Source organism: Arachis hypogaea, chromosome 18 (genome assembly GCF_003086295.3).
Source record: "Arachis hypogaea cultivar Tifrunner chromosome 18, arahy.Tifrunner.gnm2.J5K5, whole genome shotgun sequence".
Lineage (NCBI taxonomy): Eukaryota > Viridiplantae > Streptophyta > Magnoliopsida > Fabales > Fabaceae > Arachis > Arachis hypogaea.
This window is the reverse complement of record NC_092053.1, coordinates 118,029,509-118,048,532: the sequence shown is the minus strand read 5'-3', so window position 1 is coordinate 118,048,532 and position 19,024 is coordinate 118,029,509. Positions and strand designations below refer to the sequence as shown.

General features: G+C 36.4%; 1 protein-coding gene across 1 annotated transcript; it reads right to left on the bottom strand.

Annotated features, from left to right (window-relative positions):
- Positions 1 to 11,438: 11,438 nt before the first annotated feature.
- On the bottom strand, positions 11,439 to 15,796 carry LOC140181441 (protein MAIN-LIKE 2-like). Its single transcript, XM_072225011.1, has 2 exons — positions 15,701 to 15,796; positions 11,439 to 11,993 (listed from the first exon to the last, which is right to left on the bottom strand). The coding sequence occupies exons 1-2, from the start codon at positions 15,794 to 15,796 to the stop codon at positions 11,439 to 11,441; spliced, it is 651 nt and encodes a 216-aa protein (XP_072081112.1).
- Positions 15,797 to 19,024: the final 3,228 nt, after the last annotated feature.

Here is a 19,024-nt window from a genome sequence, read left to right as displayed (position 1 = left end):
ATCGGTAAGCAGATTAAATTATGGACAAAATCACGCTGCTTGAACCTAAATGAAACTTTCGGGCATCCTAGCCTAGTTACCATGGCCTCATGGGTAGCATTATACACTTTTAGGTCATAACCTAAGGTTACGATCTTCAATCCTAACTCATGGGCTTTCTCAAATGCAATGAATGAATGCGATGCTCCCGAATCAAATAAAGCATTTAAAGTTTGACCAGCTATTTCACAGTTACCTCAGATAAGTGCCTCAGATCCCTCAGCACCTATAGCTGAAGTGGTGAACACCCGACCAGTCTGCTGTGCTTTCCCAGTACATTGTTTCTGCTTCTCCGGACAATTTGTGGCTTTATGCCCCGCCTTTCCACAATTATAGCACAAACCCCATCCGGCCTTGCATGGTGCTCCCGGATGGTGACTTCCACACCTAGTACAAGCTTGATCATTCTGAGGCTTCTTCCCAAACCTTTTCCCTTGGGAGTTGTTGTTGTTGGGCCTCCTAAAATAACCTCCCCTCTTGAAAGGTGGACCTCTAGGTGTAAAGCTCTTCCCTCGGTTCTGTGGAAATGATCCTTTGTGACTCCCTCTCTCAGCAGCCGCCTTCTTCACGCACTCTTCAGCAACTCTACACTTGTTCACCAACTCGAAGAAAGTTTTGATCTCCATTGGTCCCACTGAGCTGAAAATATCACTCCGGAGTCCTCCTTCATACTTAACGCACTTCCATTCCTCATATTCCACCGGAGTCCCTTGACACATACGAGAGAATCTGAACAGCTCCTCAAACTTATCAGTATACTCAGATACGGACATAGTACCCTGCTTCAGATGCAATAATTCAAGCTCCTTGGCCGTCCTAGCAGAAGTCAGAAAGTACTTCTTATAGAACTCCTCTTGGAAGACATCCCAGGTGATATAATCATCACCCTGCTGCAGGAGGCGTCGGATTCCTTGCCACCAATGCGACGCTTCCCCAGTGAGCAAATAGGTAGCAAACTCCACACGCTGCCCTTCAGGTACCACCTGCGCTTGCAGTGCTCGTTCCATGGCCTGAAACCATGTATCGGCCTCAGTCGGGCTAGTGGTTCCCTTGAACTTAGGTGGATTAACCTTCAAAAAGTTTGCCAGTGTCATCGGGCCCTGAACTCTACATCCGTCATTACCATTGTTGTTCATCTGTTGACCAAGAGCCTCAGCAGTGGCTTGCATAGCAGCAGCCATGTTCTCCAACGCAGTCATAAAGTTCACCGGGTCATTAGGGTTAATCTCTGGCGCACGAGCATTCGTATGACCTCTCACACGGCCTCTACCGCGTCCACGAGGTGCCATCTAGTTTCTATACACACCAAACAATCGATATTAAGTTGATCAGTCTCAATATCGGAAGTTTAGTGCTTCAAAGTCCCAAATGCATGCTCATGAATGTTTATGCCAACTATATCAAGAAGATATACTAACAACACATAACACACATACAGAGAATGCACAGAAGCATAGTCAGTCCGTCCCTCAGGCTCTATAGAAACGAACTGCTCTGATACCATAATGTAATACCCTACCATACAGAGTCTTATGCTTAAGTCATAATTCCAAGATGGCAAGGTATTACGACCTCTAGAATTAAAATTTAGTACGTATAGTAGTGTGAATGATTGATTATAACTAGGAGCCTTTGTAGAAAAAGAAGTAAACAAAAAACCGTAACTCGAAAGCGCAACACTTTGATCGATAACGTAACGAACGGGGATAAGCTAACGCGAGATTATATATATACAAAAGAGTGTCAAAAATGGGAATATCAAAACTCAAATCCGGATGCGAAGATAACTGGTCCGAGCATAGCGATATATACATATAATAAAATAAGGAAACCCCAAAGGAAACCCAAAGGGACACAAAAACAGAGAACCTAGTCTCCAAAATCCCCTCTAAGAGGAGTCATCACAGTTTGTATTATTCAATGGAGATAAAAGTATCTAAGAGAAATCATAAAATCAAAACAGAGTCCCGAGAACAAGGATCTTCCCTAATCCAGAAGTCTCCAGCATGCCTCAACGAGAAGCCTCGCGTCCTGCATATGAAAACCACAAAATCCGCATGGTGAGAACCAGAGGTCCCCAGCATGGTAACAGTTCTCCATATATAACATATAATAATAGAGGAAAGCCGAAGGCAATTCTAGGACTTCCTCCAGATAATATCAAAGCTTATAAACAAGCTAAACCATAAGTGGCAACTGACTAAAGATCCTTCAGTCTAACTAATACTTCCCTTTCCAATTCCTTCAGACCTCGCAACCACCAGCAGGAGTATAATGTAGCAAACACAGCTAAATCAAACAAGAGATATACAAATAGGAACAGATAAGGCATTTAGACAATTAGCAAGTAATATGCAGTCAAATAGGCAATCTCAAACAATTCATATAGTATGCATATGATGAATGCCTGTCCCTAGTGGCTGATGATATCATCTGTCGGTTATAGGTCAACCCGACAAGTCCTGGTAGCTAACCATTGGACTGTCCCTCTGTCGTGATCATAATCATGATCCATATCCATCACCCTCACTGGTGAATATTTATCGGGGTGAGCTCATCTAGTGCTTTCACAGTGCCCGGCCACCCTGACGACATAGGGTCAAAAGAGTTTCGAGTCTCAACCTGGAGTACGTGGTGGCTAGCCACTGCTTCCTCCCAGGGAAACCCTCATCTCCGATAGTGGAAGTGCAAACATTCACAATTCATTCAACAGCATATATGCATTTATACTTAGTCATAATCATGGCTCCGCCGTAACACGGCAATGATCCAGCCATCTGGCTCACGGTTAAATCCATAACCAGCCAATTCATTAACAATTACGGTCCTTCGGCCCATGGCATAACAAGCACTTCCACCGCCATCCTCCGCATCTCACATAATCATCTTTGATCCTCATTGATCATTTATTTTTCCCTTGCTTCACTCGCAAGTTACCACATTCACTAGCTCCTTGTCTCATTACTAGGTATATCATAATGATTTAAGACATAAGTGATGAGATCGGAGGCTTAGAAGCATGAAATTTGGCCTTTAAAACTCAAAAATCAACTTTGAGATGAAAACAGGGCCACGCGTACGCGCACTTCACGCGCACGCGTGGATGGCCACAAATCTCATCGACGCGCAAGCGTCATACGCGCAGAGGTGCGGAGTAAAAAATAGCCAAACGACGCGCAAGCGTCAGCCACGCGTACTCGTGGGTGCTCTTGCGCCCCAGGCACAAAACTGGCACAACTCTGGCACAACTCTCGGGAAAATAGCTGGGCATTTGGTGCAGCGCATCGACGCACCCGCGCACACCACGCGCACGCGTGGATGGTGCTTTCTTGAAGAACGGCGCGTACGCGCCAAGCGCGCCTACGTGCCAAGCGCGCCTACGCACGGAGGGTCATTCTGCTAAAAATTTTCTAAGTTAAAAGCTGCAGAATTCACAGATTCAACCCCCAATCTTTCGACGGACATAACTTTCTCATTTTAAATCGTTTTCCGCCCGTTTTTCCGGCGGGGTGGACATCTTGGATCCAATTTCATTTCTAAACAAGTTTGGTACAAAACGGGGATCCGTAGTCCAAGTTATGTCCCGTCAAAACATGCCCAAAAACCATGTTTTCATACAAAACCACAAGGTGCCATTTTCAAAACAAACCATTTTCAACTCTTTTCAAAATCAACCAAAAATGCCAATTTCGCCTTTTTCGAAATCAATCAAAATGTACCAAAATCAACATCAAGCCATCCTCAACTCACACATTGACACTTTACCAAAATTTCCAAAACCATCGTCCAACCATTTTAACACTTCTCAATCAAATGGCTACAGGGCAAACACAATATCATATCACACATCCTTCCTCATCCCAATTTCCGATAATACCATTTCCAAATCAAACATCATTATACATAATCATCATCATACTCACCATCAACATAGTACCACCCACCAATTCAACCTCAATCATTCATCAAGCATATATCACAACATGCAGTTTCTCATATATCACACAATCAAGGCATCAATATTCATAATCACATATATGATCACATCATATATCTCAACCATTCAACAACATCATCAATTCAATGCCTATCTTAGGGCCTCTAGCCTAAGTATTTCCTACCACATTACATATTAGATACGAGAAACCGAGACCATACCTTAGCCGATTTCCCAAGCTCAACCGGAGCACTTCCAAACCACTTGTCCACAAGTCCTCTAGGTCTCAACACCTCCAAGAACAGATTTTTATCACTAAAAAAATCCTTTTTCAAGCTTTCCAAGGTCTCAATCAAGCCCCAATATTCACATATACACAACTTAAGCCACAATCATCATACCCATACACAACATCCCAATACCCAAACATCATAGAATAATAAATTACACTAGGGTTGAGAATCTTACCAAACCCAAGGTCCAAGGAGACAAGATTAACCTTCTCCTTCAAGAGAGTTGGGTCCTATAACATCAAAGAGCCCAAAATCTCAATATTTTTGCTCATGAAACTCGAAATTAAGGCTGGAAATTCGAAGAGCAAAACGTGGCTTACCTCAAGATTGATTGTATGAGTTTTGTAGAGCTCTCCGCGATGAACGCGTGGCCGCAAACGGTGCGGCGATCGGAGCTCTAGATAAAAAATTATGGTGGTTTGAAGATCAAGTGAGAGATAGAAGTTTGAGAGAGTGTTCTTCCCCTCCCTTACTCCATTTCAGCGTGTGTGTATAACAAATGAGGAGAGAGAGTGCTGAAAACTAGCGTTTTGGCTTAGTTTAGTTTGGCCAAGGGTCCACTTTAGGTCCGGTTGGCCCGGTTTGGCCCGTTCGGTCCAATCTTAGTCCGATTTCTATAAAATTGGTACCGAAATTCTCGTCTCAATCTCCTCTATCATCTTTAGCCATAAAAGTTATATTTTTGGCTTTCTAGAATAAATTCTCATTTATAGGTTAATTAGCCGTTAATTAACCGGGTTTTACAGCACTCACTTTTCTTCTATTTTTTTGATGACGTTGGTTAATTATAAGTATTTTTATAAATAATTTTTAAGTTTTTAGTATAATATTGATAAATTTTGTTATATATGATTATATATGTTATTTTAATAAAATAATTATATGATAGATTTAAAAAGTAATTTTCTTATTTTAGTCCAAAAAAAGGGTTATGCTATGGTGTCGAAGGAAAAAATTTTCAGTAGTTGCCAATGGAGGAGCTTACGCGTGTGTTTATTGTCTCTAAAGTCTCCGACAAGTGTTGCAGTATGCCTAGAGATTGATGAAAGAGAACGGTTAATTAGATATCATTTGATTTTGTTAATGATAATGATTAGGTTGTTGCGCATTTTTTGGGAGTCCCAAAAATATTTGGTATGTAATATATTACGGGTCTAAAAAATATTGGATGTTGAGAGAAAAAAAATTGTACAGCCCGATAAAATGAATAATGATAATAATAGTCACAGTAGTTATAAATAATTTTTTTGGTGTAAAAAAAGAAATCAAGTTCAAAATGAATTGGTTTTTTGATGATTTTGATATTTTTTTATAAAAAATTGAAGAGCATAGTAAATGCAAAGTAATTAATGAGTCATTCAAAGTTTAAAAAAATAGTGAATTTTTAAGAAAATAAAACTAAAAGATGAAGATGAATATATATATATATATATATATATATATATATATATATATATATATATATAGGATTTAAAAACAACATTAATTCATATTAATAAATTGATTAAAGACTAAAATTATGTATGTGTCCTGAACAAAAATCAAATTGATTATATGTCTATTTTGTATTAATGTGTGTTAGTCTATTCACATAATTCAATTTGCATGGCCAAAAAAAAAAATACAATTTGTGAAAATTATAGGTGTAATCTTATAAATGGTTTGAGTAAAGTTTTAAATTGGTCTCTTACGTTTGAGCGTAATCCTGTTTTGTTCTTTAAGGTTTAAAGTGTCATATTTAAATCCAAAAAAGTTTCATTTAGCTTCAATGTAGTCCCGCCGTAAGGTCAAAGTTAAATAATTAACGGAATGTCCTGCACAACAACAGTACAAGAACAAGATCGATAATTTGGAGAACAAGTACAAGTTTTAGAGGCATAAAATCAACCGTAGATGCATGAATACATTTATTTATTATTTTTCTTACAATTTAAATAAAATATTTTTTATAGAACTAAAGAGAATGATAAATAAATGTATTGATGCATCCAAAGTTAATTTTGTGCCTTTGGAGCTTGTACTTATTCTCTAGCTTATCGATCTTGTTCTTGTACTGCTGTTATGTAGGACATTCTGTTAATTATTTAACTTTGACCTCACAGTGGAATTACATTGAAGCTAAATGAAAATTTTTTGGATTCAAATAGGACACTTTAAACATTAAGGACTAAAACAGAATTATGTCTAAACGTAGGGGACCAATTTAGTACTTTACCCTAAATGATTTTATGACTACTAAACGGTAGAAAAAGATTTTGGGTTAACTTTAATATTATTTAATAAACCCTTTGAAACAAAATATCCTCACATAAAAATTAAAAACTCGTTTACTCATTCCGATATTAGATTTGACATTTTAAAATATTAGGTTTTAGTAGAAATTTTTTAATTTAAAGGATTGTATAGAATGAATGTTAAAGTTTTAGTATTTTTAATTAAAAAAGTGATACAAAATATCTTCATTAATACTTTGATGTGTAAGATATTATTTAGAGTTTAGGGTTAAAAAATTAGTGTTTATTATTGATAGATTAAAAAGTGTGATTTACGATTTAAGATTTATGAGTTAGCATTTATGTTTAAGGGTTATTTATTTAGTGTTTTTTATTTAGGTTTGTAGTATAGGATTTATAGTATAAGATTTGAGTTAGGGTTTAAGAATTTTGGATTGGGGGTTAAGGTTTAGAATTTGTTATTGAAAATTTAGGGTTTAGGATTTAGCAGCTAAGATTTATAATTTTTCAAACACATTTTTTTCAATTCGTTCATTATTTTTTTTATTAACTTTCTTTATTTTATTTTATACTTTTATATATATGCTTAAATTATGTGATTTATTTTTTACAATAAAGATAATTTTTTAATTAAAAAATTGTGTTTTAAGGTTTAATAAATTTGTAATAAAGGATAAAATAATAGAAAAATTTAGGATTTATTATTATTATTATTATTATTATTATTATTATTATTATTATTATTTATTTTGCTGGGATTTATAATTTTAATTCATTATTACCATGATAGCATTATGGTAGTCCTATTTGATTTTCATGTATAAAACTACAAATAACTATTTCATGCTCCAAATATCATGCCATATCTAAATATTTTTATTATTATTATATTATCATGGCCCAAAATAATTTTTGATTAATAGTTCACCTTTCGATAATTTGGTCTAACTACAAAATAAAAACAGTATGTCTATGTCCAATGACAACAAAAACCAATAAAAAAATTATCTTCATTAAACTATTAACAACGGCTTAATACTTTCAACACAACTCTTGTCGCCACTGCTACTGCACAGTTTGTGTCTGCTCCTGCAACAATAACGCCAACACGTGTCCAACCCTTTTTGTCACTATCTTATTTCAGCAGGTGCGGAAATATCCGTAACACTCGCCAATATGAAATATACAAACAAGCACATAGAAAATAAAATAAAAATCACCACTATATATATAGGCTCATTTTTTCTTATATGAAAATAAGAATCGTGAAGTGCAATCAAATGGAAAGAATGGAAAGAAATTCCACTGCTATGGGTCAAAATAAAACGTAAGTTACGTTTTATAAATTAAAATAGTTTTTTCTTTTGTTTAAAGTAATAAAACGTAGCATTCGTTTTAAAAATTTAACATTTCTAATTTTTTTTTTAATTTTTTTTTGGCCCAAACACATCCTGTGGATGGGTAAATCTTTTATTTTTCAAAACAAGCCTACATTTTTTGGGCTATCAAATTTTATTTTTGAAGGGCGCAAAACGCAACCTGCATTTTTCAGGTGTCAGAAACTTTTTTTGGAAAGCATAAAACGCAGGTTGCGTTTTTTTTAGGAAAAAAATATTTTAATCTAGATTGTTGCTATGAAGCACGGACACTTCGTTGAGTTGCCCTGTCCGCGTGTCGGACACATTTTGGACACGACACTCACTGACACTCGTCCGACATGCATGTCTGCTGTGTCCAACCGTGTTTTAATAAAAAATAAAAAAATTTTCTCCGGACACACCTGGACACACCTAAATACCATCACGTGTCAGCGTGTCCTGTCTTATTTTTAACATATATTTTTAAAATAAATTTAGATATAGTATATATTATTATTTATTAAAACAAAAAATATTTTAAATACTTGATATAATTAAAATAAGATATTAAAAATAATTAAAAATTTTAATTTATATTTTAATATCAATAAAATATCAAAATATCATTACGATTTATCTAAAAAATATTTTATATTTTATATGTATGCGTGTCGCCAGGTCACGTAAGATTTTAAAATTCGCGTGCCGGCGTGTCCGTGTCGTGTCGTGTCCCGTGTCGTGTCGTGTCCCGTGTCCGTATCAGTGTATATGCATCATAAGTATATATACGATCCAGATTCCATTTGGAGTCCCTCACTTCACTTCTACCATTCCTCTCTCTTCCGTATGTGTTAGAATTGTGAGCTTTTTTTTGACAGTTTCCTGTGTCAAAAAAGTCGAGTTTGGTAAGGTTGAATTATGGAAGGTGTTGCAAATTTGCGAGTATATTATAGTGGAAAGATTATACCAAACACACACGAAAGAGTGACTTTTGTTTGTGAATATCCGTTTTCATTTGCTATTCCATTCACCATAAATTTTGTAGAGTTACAAAACGGTCTTTGTGATAACATACAAAGTCACATTTCGAAAAGGATGAGCAATATTTTATACAGGAATCCTGTACAAGTATTTGGTAGGCTAATACAGTTTTAAATAATGTCTATCACTGACGACGCAAGTATGCAGCAGATGTTCTATATTTATCAACAAACCCGATTCACGTGCCGATGATAGAATTGTACGTGGAGTTCGAATAGCAGTCGGGGCTGAACGCGGTTGGCGAGCTGGTCAATATTGATGAGCTCGAGGATATAGATTGGGAAGAAGATAACAACGACAGTAAAGAGGAGTTCGAAGCCAACTACGTAGTTTACGACGAAAACGATGACGGAGACTTGGCAGGCAATCCAGCAGTACAAAATGAAGTGGAGGCGATTGTAAGCCAGCATCCCTTTAATGTTCTATCTTTTATGCGGACTCTAGATCTCGAAGTCATGCATGTCCCGAAATTTTTTGAGTATGCGAATATCGGTATGTTATGAATATTAATTCAATTTACCACTAGTGTGCATTTTATTTGCCTTGTCTGACTGATGATGGTGCACATGTCGTAGGTGAAGGCGATGCTATGACAGAAGATGGTGATTTTAGTGTCGGAATGGAATTTGGTTCGAGAGAGTCGGTGATATCTGCAATCAAAAGCTACAACTATCTCTAGAGGAGTTGATTACAATGTGTATGCGTCTAAGCCACAAACATTCTATGCGAAATGCAAGGGGTATGGTGCAGAGTGCGATTGGCTTATCCGAGCTAGCTTGATTTGAAAGAAAGCTTGTTGGGAGATTAGGAGATACAATGGCAAGTACACGTGCACCATGGGCACGATTTCACAAGATCATGCCAAGTTGGACTCAGACACAATTGCAGAGACCATTAGGCCGTTGGTCGAAGTAGACCCGTCGATAAATGTGAAGTCTGTTATTGCAGAAGTTCAGTCCAGGTTCAATTACACTGTAAGTTATCGCAAGGCTTGGTTGGCAAAGTAGAAAGATGTCGCAAAGGTTTTCGGTGATTGGGAAGTTTCTTACCAGACTCTGCCAGAATGGTTGAAACTTGAATGCAATGACTGTGAAGATGCTAAGGTCTCGTGTTCAAATTAAAATGCTCCCCGTTTACCGTAAAAGTGAGGAGGTTTAAGGTGTAAGAGTTCTGCACCGCATTTTTTGGAGCTTCTATCCGTGTATTGTAGCATTTAGACATTGCAAGCCGCTAGTGCAAGTTGATGGCACACACCCGTACGGAAAATATAAAGGTGCACTTCTAGTAGCAGTTGCACAAGATGGGAACTAAAACATTGTGCCTATTACATTTGCGATAGTCGAGGGCGAGACGGCAGATGCATGGGAGTTTTTCCTAACCAATTTATGGAGATATGTTGTGACCGTTGATGGTGTGGGTATTATTTCTGACCGCCATACCTCCATCGACGCTGCAATAGCTCGCAGTAACGACGCATGGTCACCACCAAGAGTGTGGCACATGTACTACATCAGGCACATCGGGTCCAACTTCTTGAGGAGGTTCAAGGCTCCATATTTGCATAAACTCGTGGTGAACACAAGTATTTCAATTTGCTATTATGATTCTATTCATAGTAAATTTGTGGCATCTGCTTATGATTAAATAGTTTGTTCAACAGGCTATTTTAGGACGGAACAGGAGTATACTCAATGGTGCGATGACATCTGTGTTGAGAGATGGGTGTTGGCATTCAATGGTAGTCATCGTTGGGGACATATGACGACAAACTTGACAGAGTGCATAAATTTTGTCCTGAAGGGTGCACGAAACATTCCTATGACTGCTATTGATCGGTCAACTTTCTATAGGCTGAATGAATTGTTCACTCGGAAGAGTACCGAGCTTCATGAGCATCTCCGCAACGGATTCACGTATTTAGAATTTGCAACAAAGAGAGTTGAAGAAAGTTTTCAACGTGCAGAAAACATTGTGGTCAACCGGTTCGACAGGCGCAACGAGATGTTTGAGGTTCGCGAAATGTAAGATGGTACCATTTACACTGTTAACCTTGCACAATGACACTGGGACTGTGGCCATTTCCAGGTCGAGCGACTCCCATGTCGCCACGTGCTTGCATGTTGTGCCAACCAGTGTCTTGATTGGCAAGTATAAGTGCACGACGTGTACAAGATGTCTGAAATTTGTAAGGTGTACAGAGGCGAGTTTGTTCCGATGGATGACCCATCTATGTGGGATAGATATAAAGGAGCGAAGATGATTGCCAACTGGACACTGAGGCGCACGACAAAAAGAAGACCGAAGTCAACCCGCTACTTGAATGAGATAGATTCGCGGGATATGTGTGATCCTCGCAGGTGCACTATATGTGGACGCGAGGGACATAGCTGCAGCCGATGTCCTCAGCGGGGTATAGGTGCCAGGAGCGGCATACGCTCCCACGTCCAAACAAAAAGCAGTATCAGCGGGCCATCCATCTCTTTACAGTTGTATCATGAAGCATGACACAACGATCTGTATAGGTGTGCCAGACTGGCTACCCCCAACTGTATCCTAAAATCTGGTAGAAATCCCGAAGTAGCGGTAGAAACTTCGAGTTCAATGAAGTGATCGACTTATCCGGAAACACAACTGTTCCGAGCAAGTAGAAAATGTGCGCCCGGACGTACCACTCAACAGACTCCTGAGTGTCACACGGCTCAATGTCTCTGCACCGCCGGACCCATGCAATATTAACCTTTCCCAACATGTGATCTTGTGAACAGGGCTCCCGACCAAAACACGCAATGTAGTTTTCCACCAAAAACTGGTGACTGTTGTCTGATATACTCATAACGGCCTCTCCATTAATCGGGAGATTAAGAATATAGCTCACATCTTCCAGCGTCACCGTCACTTCACCGACCGAAAGATGAAATGTGTGAGTCTCCGGCCTCCAGCGTTCCACCAAGGCACTCAGTAGTGCAGAATGGCCTCTCATTTTGTCTACTCGCGAAACGTGTTGAAACCCAGTCAATGCCAGTGCCGCTGCAGCTACCTCGTTAAAGGTATCTAGCGGATCGAGTTTTCTAGGCAACAAATTCCTGATAGCCTACAAAAAAAATATAATAATCATAATAATCACAATAACATTACTCATAATAGTAATTATTATAACAAGGTTACTAATAATAACAACGAAAAATAATAATAATAATAATATCAAAATAAAAAAAATTATTTATCCATTCAGGATGATCCAGATATTTAATAATGGGGTTAATACTCAAATTAGTCCCTAAAAGATCACGCGATCTTCATTTTCGTTACCGAATGATTTTTTTTTAATCAAATTAGTTCCTGAAAGATAAAATGTAAGTCAAATTAGTCCTTCTGTCAATTGAATGATGACGTGTCACGTGAAGTGCCACGTGGCATGATGACGCCACGTGGTAGGTTAGTGACACGTGGTATGCCACGTGGCAGGTCAGTGACTAAAAAAGTTTTTTATAGTCAAAATAGTACTTGAAAGTCCAGACGTAAGTTATTTTCATCCCTCAAATTTTAAAAATTAGTCAAACTAGTCCTTATATAATTTTTTTTTATAATATTAAATTTACAATATTTTTTATACTACTAATTTTAATATTATTTTTTAAACCTTAATAAACAAAATTCTCTTTACGTAAAATAATAAAAATAATTAAATTTTTATAAAGTTATTTTGTCATTTGTATTTTAAAATTTTACATTTTCAAATTGTGATTTTTTATGTGAATTTTTTTTATTTAAATGAGTTTATCAAATTATTGTTGATTATATATTTAAAAATTTAATATTTTAAATTTTACTAAATAATATAGTAATTATTTTAAATTTTAAATCTTTTAAATTTTTTAAAATTATAATTTTTATTATTGTTTAATTTATATAGTAAAACTCAATAATTGAAAAACTGATTTATGAATCACCTTTTGAATCTTAATATTTTAAAATAATTTTTTAAATATTTCATTTAAAACAAAAGGAATTTTATTTTAATACGAAGCATATTTATTTATATAATGTACTAGTGCGGAGTAGCCTGTGTTATGCATAGGTATAATATTTCCTATTTCATTTTATCTCATTGATTTGTGAAATTAAAAGAAAAATTATATAATCTATCTCAATCATATGAAATACACACAAATTTATTATGATTTTTGCACGTATTACGCTTAAGAAGCAATTCATTTATAATAATAATAATAATAATAATAATAATAATAATAATAATAATAATAATAATAATAATAATAATAATAATAATAATAATAATAATAATAATAATAATAATAATAATTAAGCAACAAATTTTTAATATTTTGTAAAGTTTGGAATTGAAGCAAAATTTGTGGATCTTCTTGAATTTTGACTCTAAGTATCTCTACCATTACATGCTATATGTAAGTAATACCGTAATCGAAAAAAAAAGATGTAGTAGAAAAAAAATAGTGGTATAACTTTGTTTAGGTTAACATACATAAATTTTGATTTTGAGCATATATATATATACTCCAACAAAATGTAATAATGTAAGAAAAAAGTTTTAGACTAGAAAAGAATAAGAGAGATTTTGAGAAGAATTAAAGGAGAGAGATAATTTTATTGAAAACAATTTTTAAGAAGAAAAGATACAATTACTAATGTTTTGTTTGTCAATTACATTTCTATTAAAATTAGTAGTGTCAAAAAATATTTCAAATTTAATATTATGAAGAAAGAATAAAAAAAAATTATATAAGGACTAGTTTGACTAATTTTTAAAATTTGAGAGATGAAAATGACTTACGTCTAGACTTACAATGACTATTTTGACTATAAAAAACTTTTTTACATGTCAAGTGACACGTCATTATCTAATTGACGGAAGGATTAATTTGACTTACATTTTATCTTTCAGGGACTAATTTGATTAAAAAAATTATTAGGAAATGAAAATGAAAATCGCGTGATCTTTCAGGAACGAATTTGAGTATTAACCTTTTAATAGTGTGTTCTTCGGATTTGGTAAAATTACGGGAGAGATTCTATGGTGTTGATAGTAATTGTAAGTATAGTATGCTTACAAGTCGTGTAAATGTGAGAAAATGACTCGTGGATGTTGGTATTGAAACAATAATCACAGATGGCATTGATGGGATAAGCGTTTTTTTGCTTTCCGTTTTTCGTATTAAAAAATATGTCTAATTAATTATTAATGGCACTGTTAGAAAAAATAATTAGTGGACTGCATGAGTTGATGGGCTAATTATTTTATACATTTCAATTAAAAAAAATATTGGACTCCAGAAAATAGTAAAAATGGCCTAAAAAAACCAATGAAAGAATAATAAATAAATAACTGAAGCGAAAAGAAAATTTTATCCGTCACTTGCTTCTTTACATATGACAAAATGTATAATTTTCTATTTTTCTGTGATTATTTAACTAAATATGAAAAATATTCTACTATAAATATTGCATAAATTTGATTTAAGATCTCATATTAAATTTTTTATTCTCTAATTTAAATATTCAATTATGTATATCTACTTAAGTAATGGCTTTCTAAATTTTCATTAAAAAAAATCTTATTTAGAACAACATAAATTAAAGGACAAATTGCATAAATAAATAAATAATAAATTAATTTTATCTAATTATAACTTTTTTAAAATAGTTACATTCTGTATTTATTTTATACAAATTGTTACATGGTATAAATGGTTTAAAATTTATAAATAAATTGCTAAATTTATAGAAATTTATGTAAAAATTGATTATCATTATAAATCGCTACAAGGTGTAGAGATTTATATGAAAATTGACTGTGATCATAAATCTTTAAAAGGTGTATAAGTTTATGAACATGACTACCATCATAAATTATTAAAATGTGTAGTAATTTATAATTTTTTTTATTTTTTCTCTCTCTACTATCTTGTATTAGCCTTCTCTCTAATTAATGATATTTTATATGTTTTTATTAAAATAAATATACTAAAAAAATAGTTTGAATTAGTTAAATATAATTAATTAAATTTTGATATAATAAGAATTTAATTGGTATTTAGGAACTATCTTTATTATTTTATTATTCGATTAAATAAAAGAGAAGTATATAACAATATTTTGTAATTATTTTTATAACTTAAATATTTTATATTTTGTATTTTAAATTTATATTTTAATATAAATTTTTTATGTTAAAAAAGTTTATTGTATAATAATTAATCTACAAAATAAAAATATTTTGTGAGCATTTATACGTTTTTTATTTAAAAACAAAAGACTATACTTCTCAAATTTTATTTTTCTCCCAATTTTATATTTTTAAACAATAAATTCCATGGAGCTTACACATAAAGGACTTATTACCCCCAACTAGCTTAAAAAAATAATTAGACAATTCATTAAGCATAATGATTGTCACACACGGAACGAGATACTATTTATCCGTTTTACAAGCACTCTTCTCCTCCACCCGTTGATCTCAAAACTTGACACGCGTAATAAGCATAAGATGCTGAAAACCTATATCACCACCATAGAATTTTTCAAATTACGGACTATTTTTTCTTCCTCCCTTAAACTTTAACCCTTCACAGTATACTTCTTCTTCTCCCACCCTTATTTCTTCACTCTTCCTCCTTCAGTAACGTTTTGTTACTCTTACTTCTTCACTCACATTTTTACTCTTCTTCACTAACGTTGTTTCACTCTTGCATTTTGGTTTTATAAGCTCCCACCATTACACGCGTCGGCCATGCAGCTAGGGAGGCTGCAAATCGCAACCTGCGATTTGGCCTGCACGGCCGACAAACGCAGCCTGCGTTTTGCCTTCCCCAGCCCGGTCAACATCTTCTCCTGTCCAGGGACACCTTGCCACATTTCGGAAACTTGTTGCCCTGCCCTGCTAACCGCAGGTTACGTTTTGCAGGGTGCAACAATTCCTAAATCTTTGTCCATCACAAAACATAGGTTGGCTTCTGACACTACTAGTTTCACATTTCTGCATAACACGCAATTCCTCCATTCTTTAGCATTTCGCAATTTCTAAATCCATTTACAAATTAATTTCTGACATATATTTATAGATGGTTTATAAAATCTCTATTTTTATGAAAGGTGACGTGTACCCCTCAAATATCGGCGATCACCTTCTCGCCTAACCGACCAAATATCTCGGCCCTGAGAGCAGACCCCAAGCATAACTTGGTCAAAGTCACATGCAAGTCAGACCTTATCTTCGGTCCGTTACTAATAAACGGATCCAACCAAGAATATCGGAGCAAACCTAAGAGCGTAGACCCTCCACTCATCTATAAAACGGAACCAAGCAAACTCACAAAGGCTCAGGTCACAATACACTCTCACTTTTACTTGTTCATCTCAATTTGAATACTTTTCTAACTTAAGCGTCGGAGTGCTTTTTGCAGGTGCTCCCGCCGCCTGTTTCGCAAGAGCCGAGGTTAACTCCGAGCACACCCTTGAGGCGACTTATAGCTCTCCCCCAAAGCAGATAGCCTCACTGAAAGATACATACCTCGGCCAAAGCTGAACAAAACATTTGGCGCACACCGTGGGCCCGAAAAGTTAATTTAACCCCATTATTTTTCTATATCGAACTTTATATTTCTTTTCTACGCAGGGTTTCTCAACCTTCGAACATGGCCGATAATGGAGTTCACCAACTCACCCAAGCCGAACTCATGGCCCAGATGGCCGAGCTGCAAGCAGAAGTCAAAAGACTTGCCGAACTATCCACCCAAAACAACGCTAGCAAATGTGAAGAGAATGGTTCCAAAGGAAAAGGCAACGCAGACCTACTAAGTGTAGACCCACCAATGGAGAAACTGACCTTGGACAACCCGTTCTCCGAGGAGATCACCAATTACCAGATGCCAAAACATTTTACACTACCTTCCTCACTCGAGCCGTATAAGGGATTGGTGACCCCTGGGCTCATATTAAGAAATTTCAATCTATGATGTTCTTTAATGGCCCTAATAACAAACATGTTCTTTGTAGAGCTTTCCCTACTTACCTCGACAGCGCTGCTCTACTTTGGTTTTCAAAACTACCTGCAGGATCAATCTCTTCTTTCGAGGAATTGGCGAAATCCTTCATAGACTACTTTGCTGCAGCACGGATATATGTACACGGTTCGGACTACCTCAGCACCATCCTCCAAGGTCCCCAAGAAAGCTTGAGAGACTATCTGACCAGATTTGTAGAAGCAACAATAGAGATACCCGATCTGGATCCTGCCGTCCACTTGCATGCCCTAAAGGCCGGACTCCGACCTGGAAAATTCAGAGAAACAATCGCGGTAACTAAATCGAAGACACTGGAAGAATTCCGAGAAAGGGCGGCAGGACAGATGGAGATAGAAGAACTCCGCGAAGCCGAAAAATGGAGAGAAAACAACCAAAAAGAGAGGATGACATAGCCATAAGGTCGGCAAATGTCAAAGACACCAGAAATCCCTTCAGACTAACCCTAAAATTTGACAACTACACCAAATTCAACACAAGGAGGGAAAAGATAATTAAAGAAATCCTCAACGCTAAGATCATAAAACCACCAGTAAGGGCAGGAAACTACCAAGATCAGCGTTTTGTCGACAAAAGCAAACACTGCGCTTTCCATCAGAAGTATGGGCATACAACTGATGAGTGCGTGATAGCTAAAGATCTGCTAGAAAGATTGGCTCGGCAAGGCCTCCTCGACAAATACATCGAAAGGAGAAAGCACAAAGAAGATAACAAGGACTGAGAAGAGAATCGTCAAGCTTCAGGGCACAAGGAGGACAACAAATGGTTAAACAACAATCCACCCAAAAGCATCATAAACTGTATATCCGGAGGATTCGCCGGAGGAGGTGAGACAACTTCGGCGCAAAAATGAAGCTACCGCGCAATGTTGGCAATCGAAGGAACAACACCACAAAACAACAAAGGCATGCCCAACCTCAACATCACCTTCAGCCAAGAGGATATATGCTCGGCAGCACCAAACTTGGACGACCCAGTGGTAATTTCCATCCAAACGGGCGAGTTATTGGTAAGAAAAATCCTTATGGATCTAGGTAGCAGTGTCATGGAGAAATGGTCCCGATCAAAGGATACATATGGTTAAAAATAATGATGGGAGAGGGCTCATTGTCATGAACCATTGACATGCAATATTTAGTAGTTGACTGCCCAAGCCCTTACAATATTATTCTCGGAAGGCCTGCTCTGAACATGTTCAGGGCAGTAGTATCCACTTTTCATCTATGTGTTAAATTTCAGGCACAGGACGACAGAATAGCTACAATCTACTCAGATCGCCAATAAGCTCGGCAGTGCTACAACGCAAGCCTGAAAAGGTCAGCCGCAAAACAGGAGTTCCACCAAGAAGTCAAAGCAATTCACAGCACGAACGAGGTATTGTCCCTAGCGGAGCTTGACCCCAGAGAAGACACCCAAGAAAGACCTCAGCCAGCGGACGAACTCGTGAAGGTCCCGCTAACTTCGAAGCCAGAACACGTCACATACATCGACCAAGCACTCCAGGGACAACAAAGAATAGAACTCATAAGAGTATTGCAAGCGAACGCTGATCTCTTCGCCTGGACTCCAGCGGATATGCCAGGGATAGACCCTAATATTATCTGCCACAAACTCGCCACTGATAGAGCTATCTGACCTATAGCTCAGAAGAAGAGGAATCTTGGAACAGAGAAATCAAAGGCGGCCTTAGAAGAAACCAGAAAGCTTCTCAGTGCAAACTTCATTAAGAAAATCCGATTCACAACATGGCTATCTAACGTGGTAATGGTAAGAAAAAACTCAGGTAAATGGCGCATGTGCGTTGACTTTACATATTTGAACAAAGCATGTCCTAAGGATGCATACCCTTTGCCAAACATTGACAAGCTTGTAGACAACGCATCAGGTTTCAAAAGCTTGAGCTTCATGGATGCATACTCTGGCTACAACCAGATCCTTATGCATCCAGAAGACCAAAATAAAACAGCATTTATAACTGAGCATGGAAATTTTTGTTATAGAGTAATGCCATTTGGCCTAAAGAATGCAGGTGCAACCTACCAACGGCTGATGGACAAAGTGT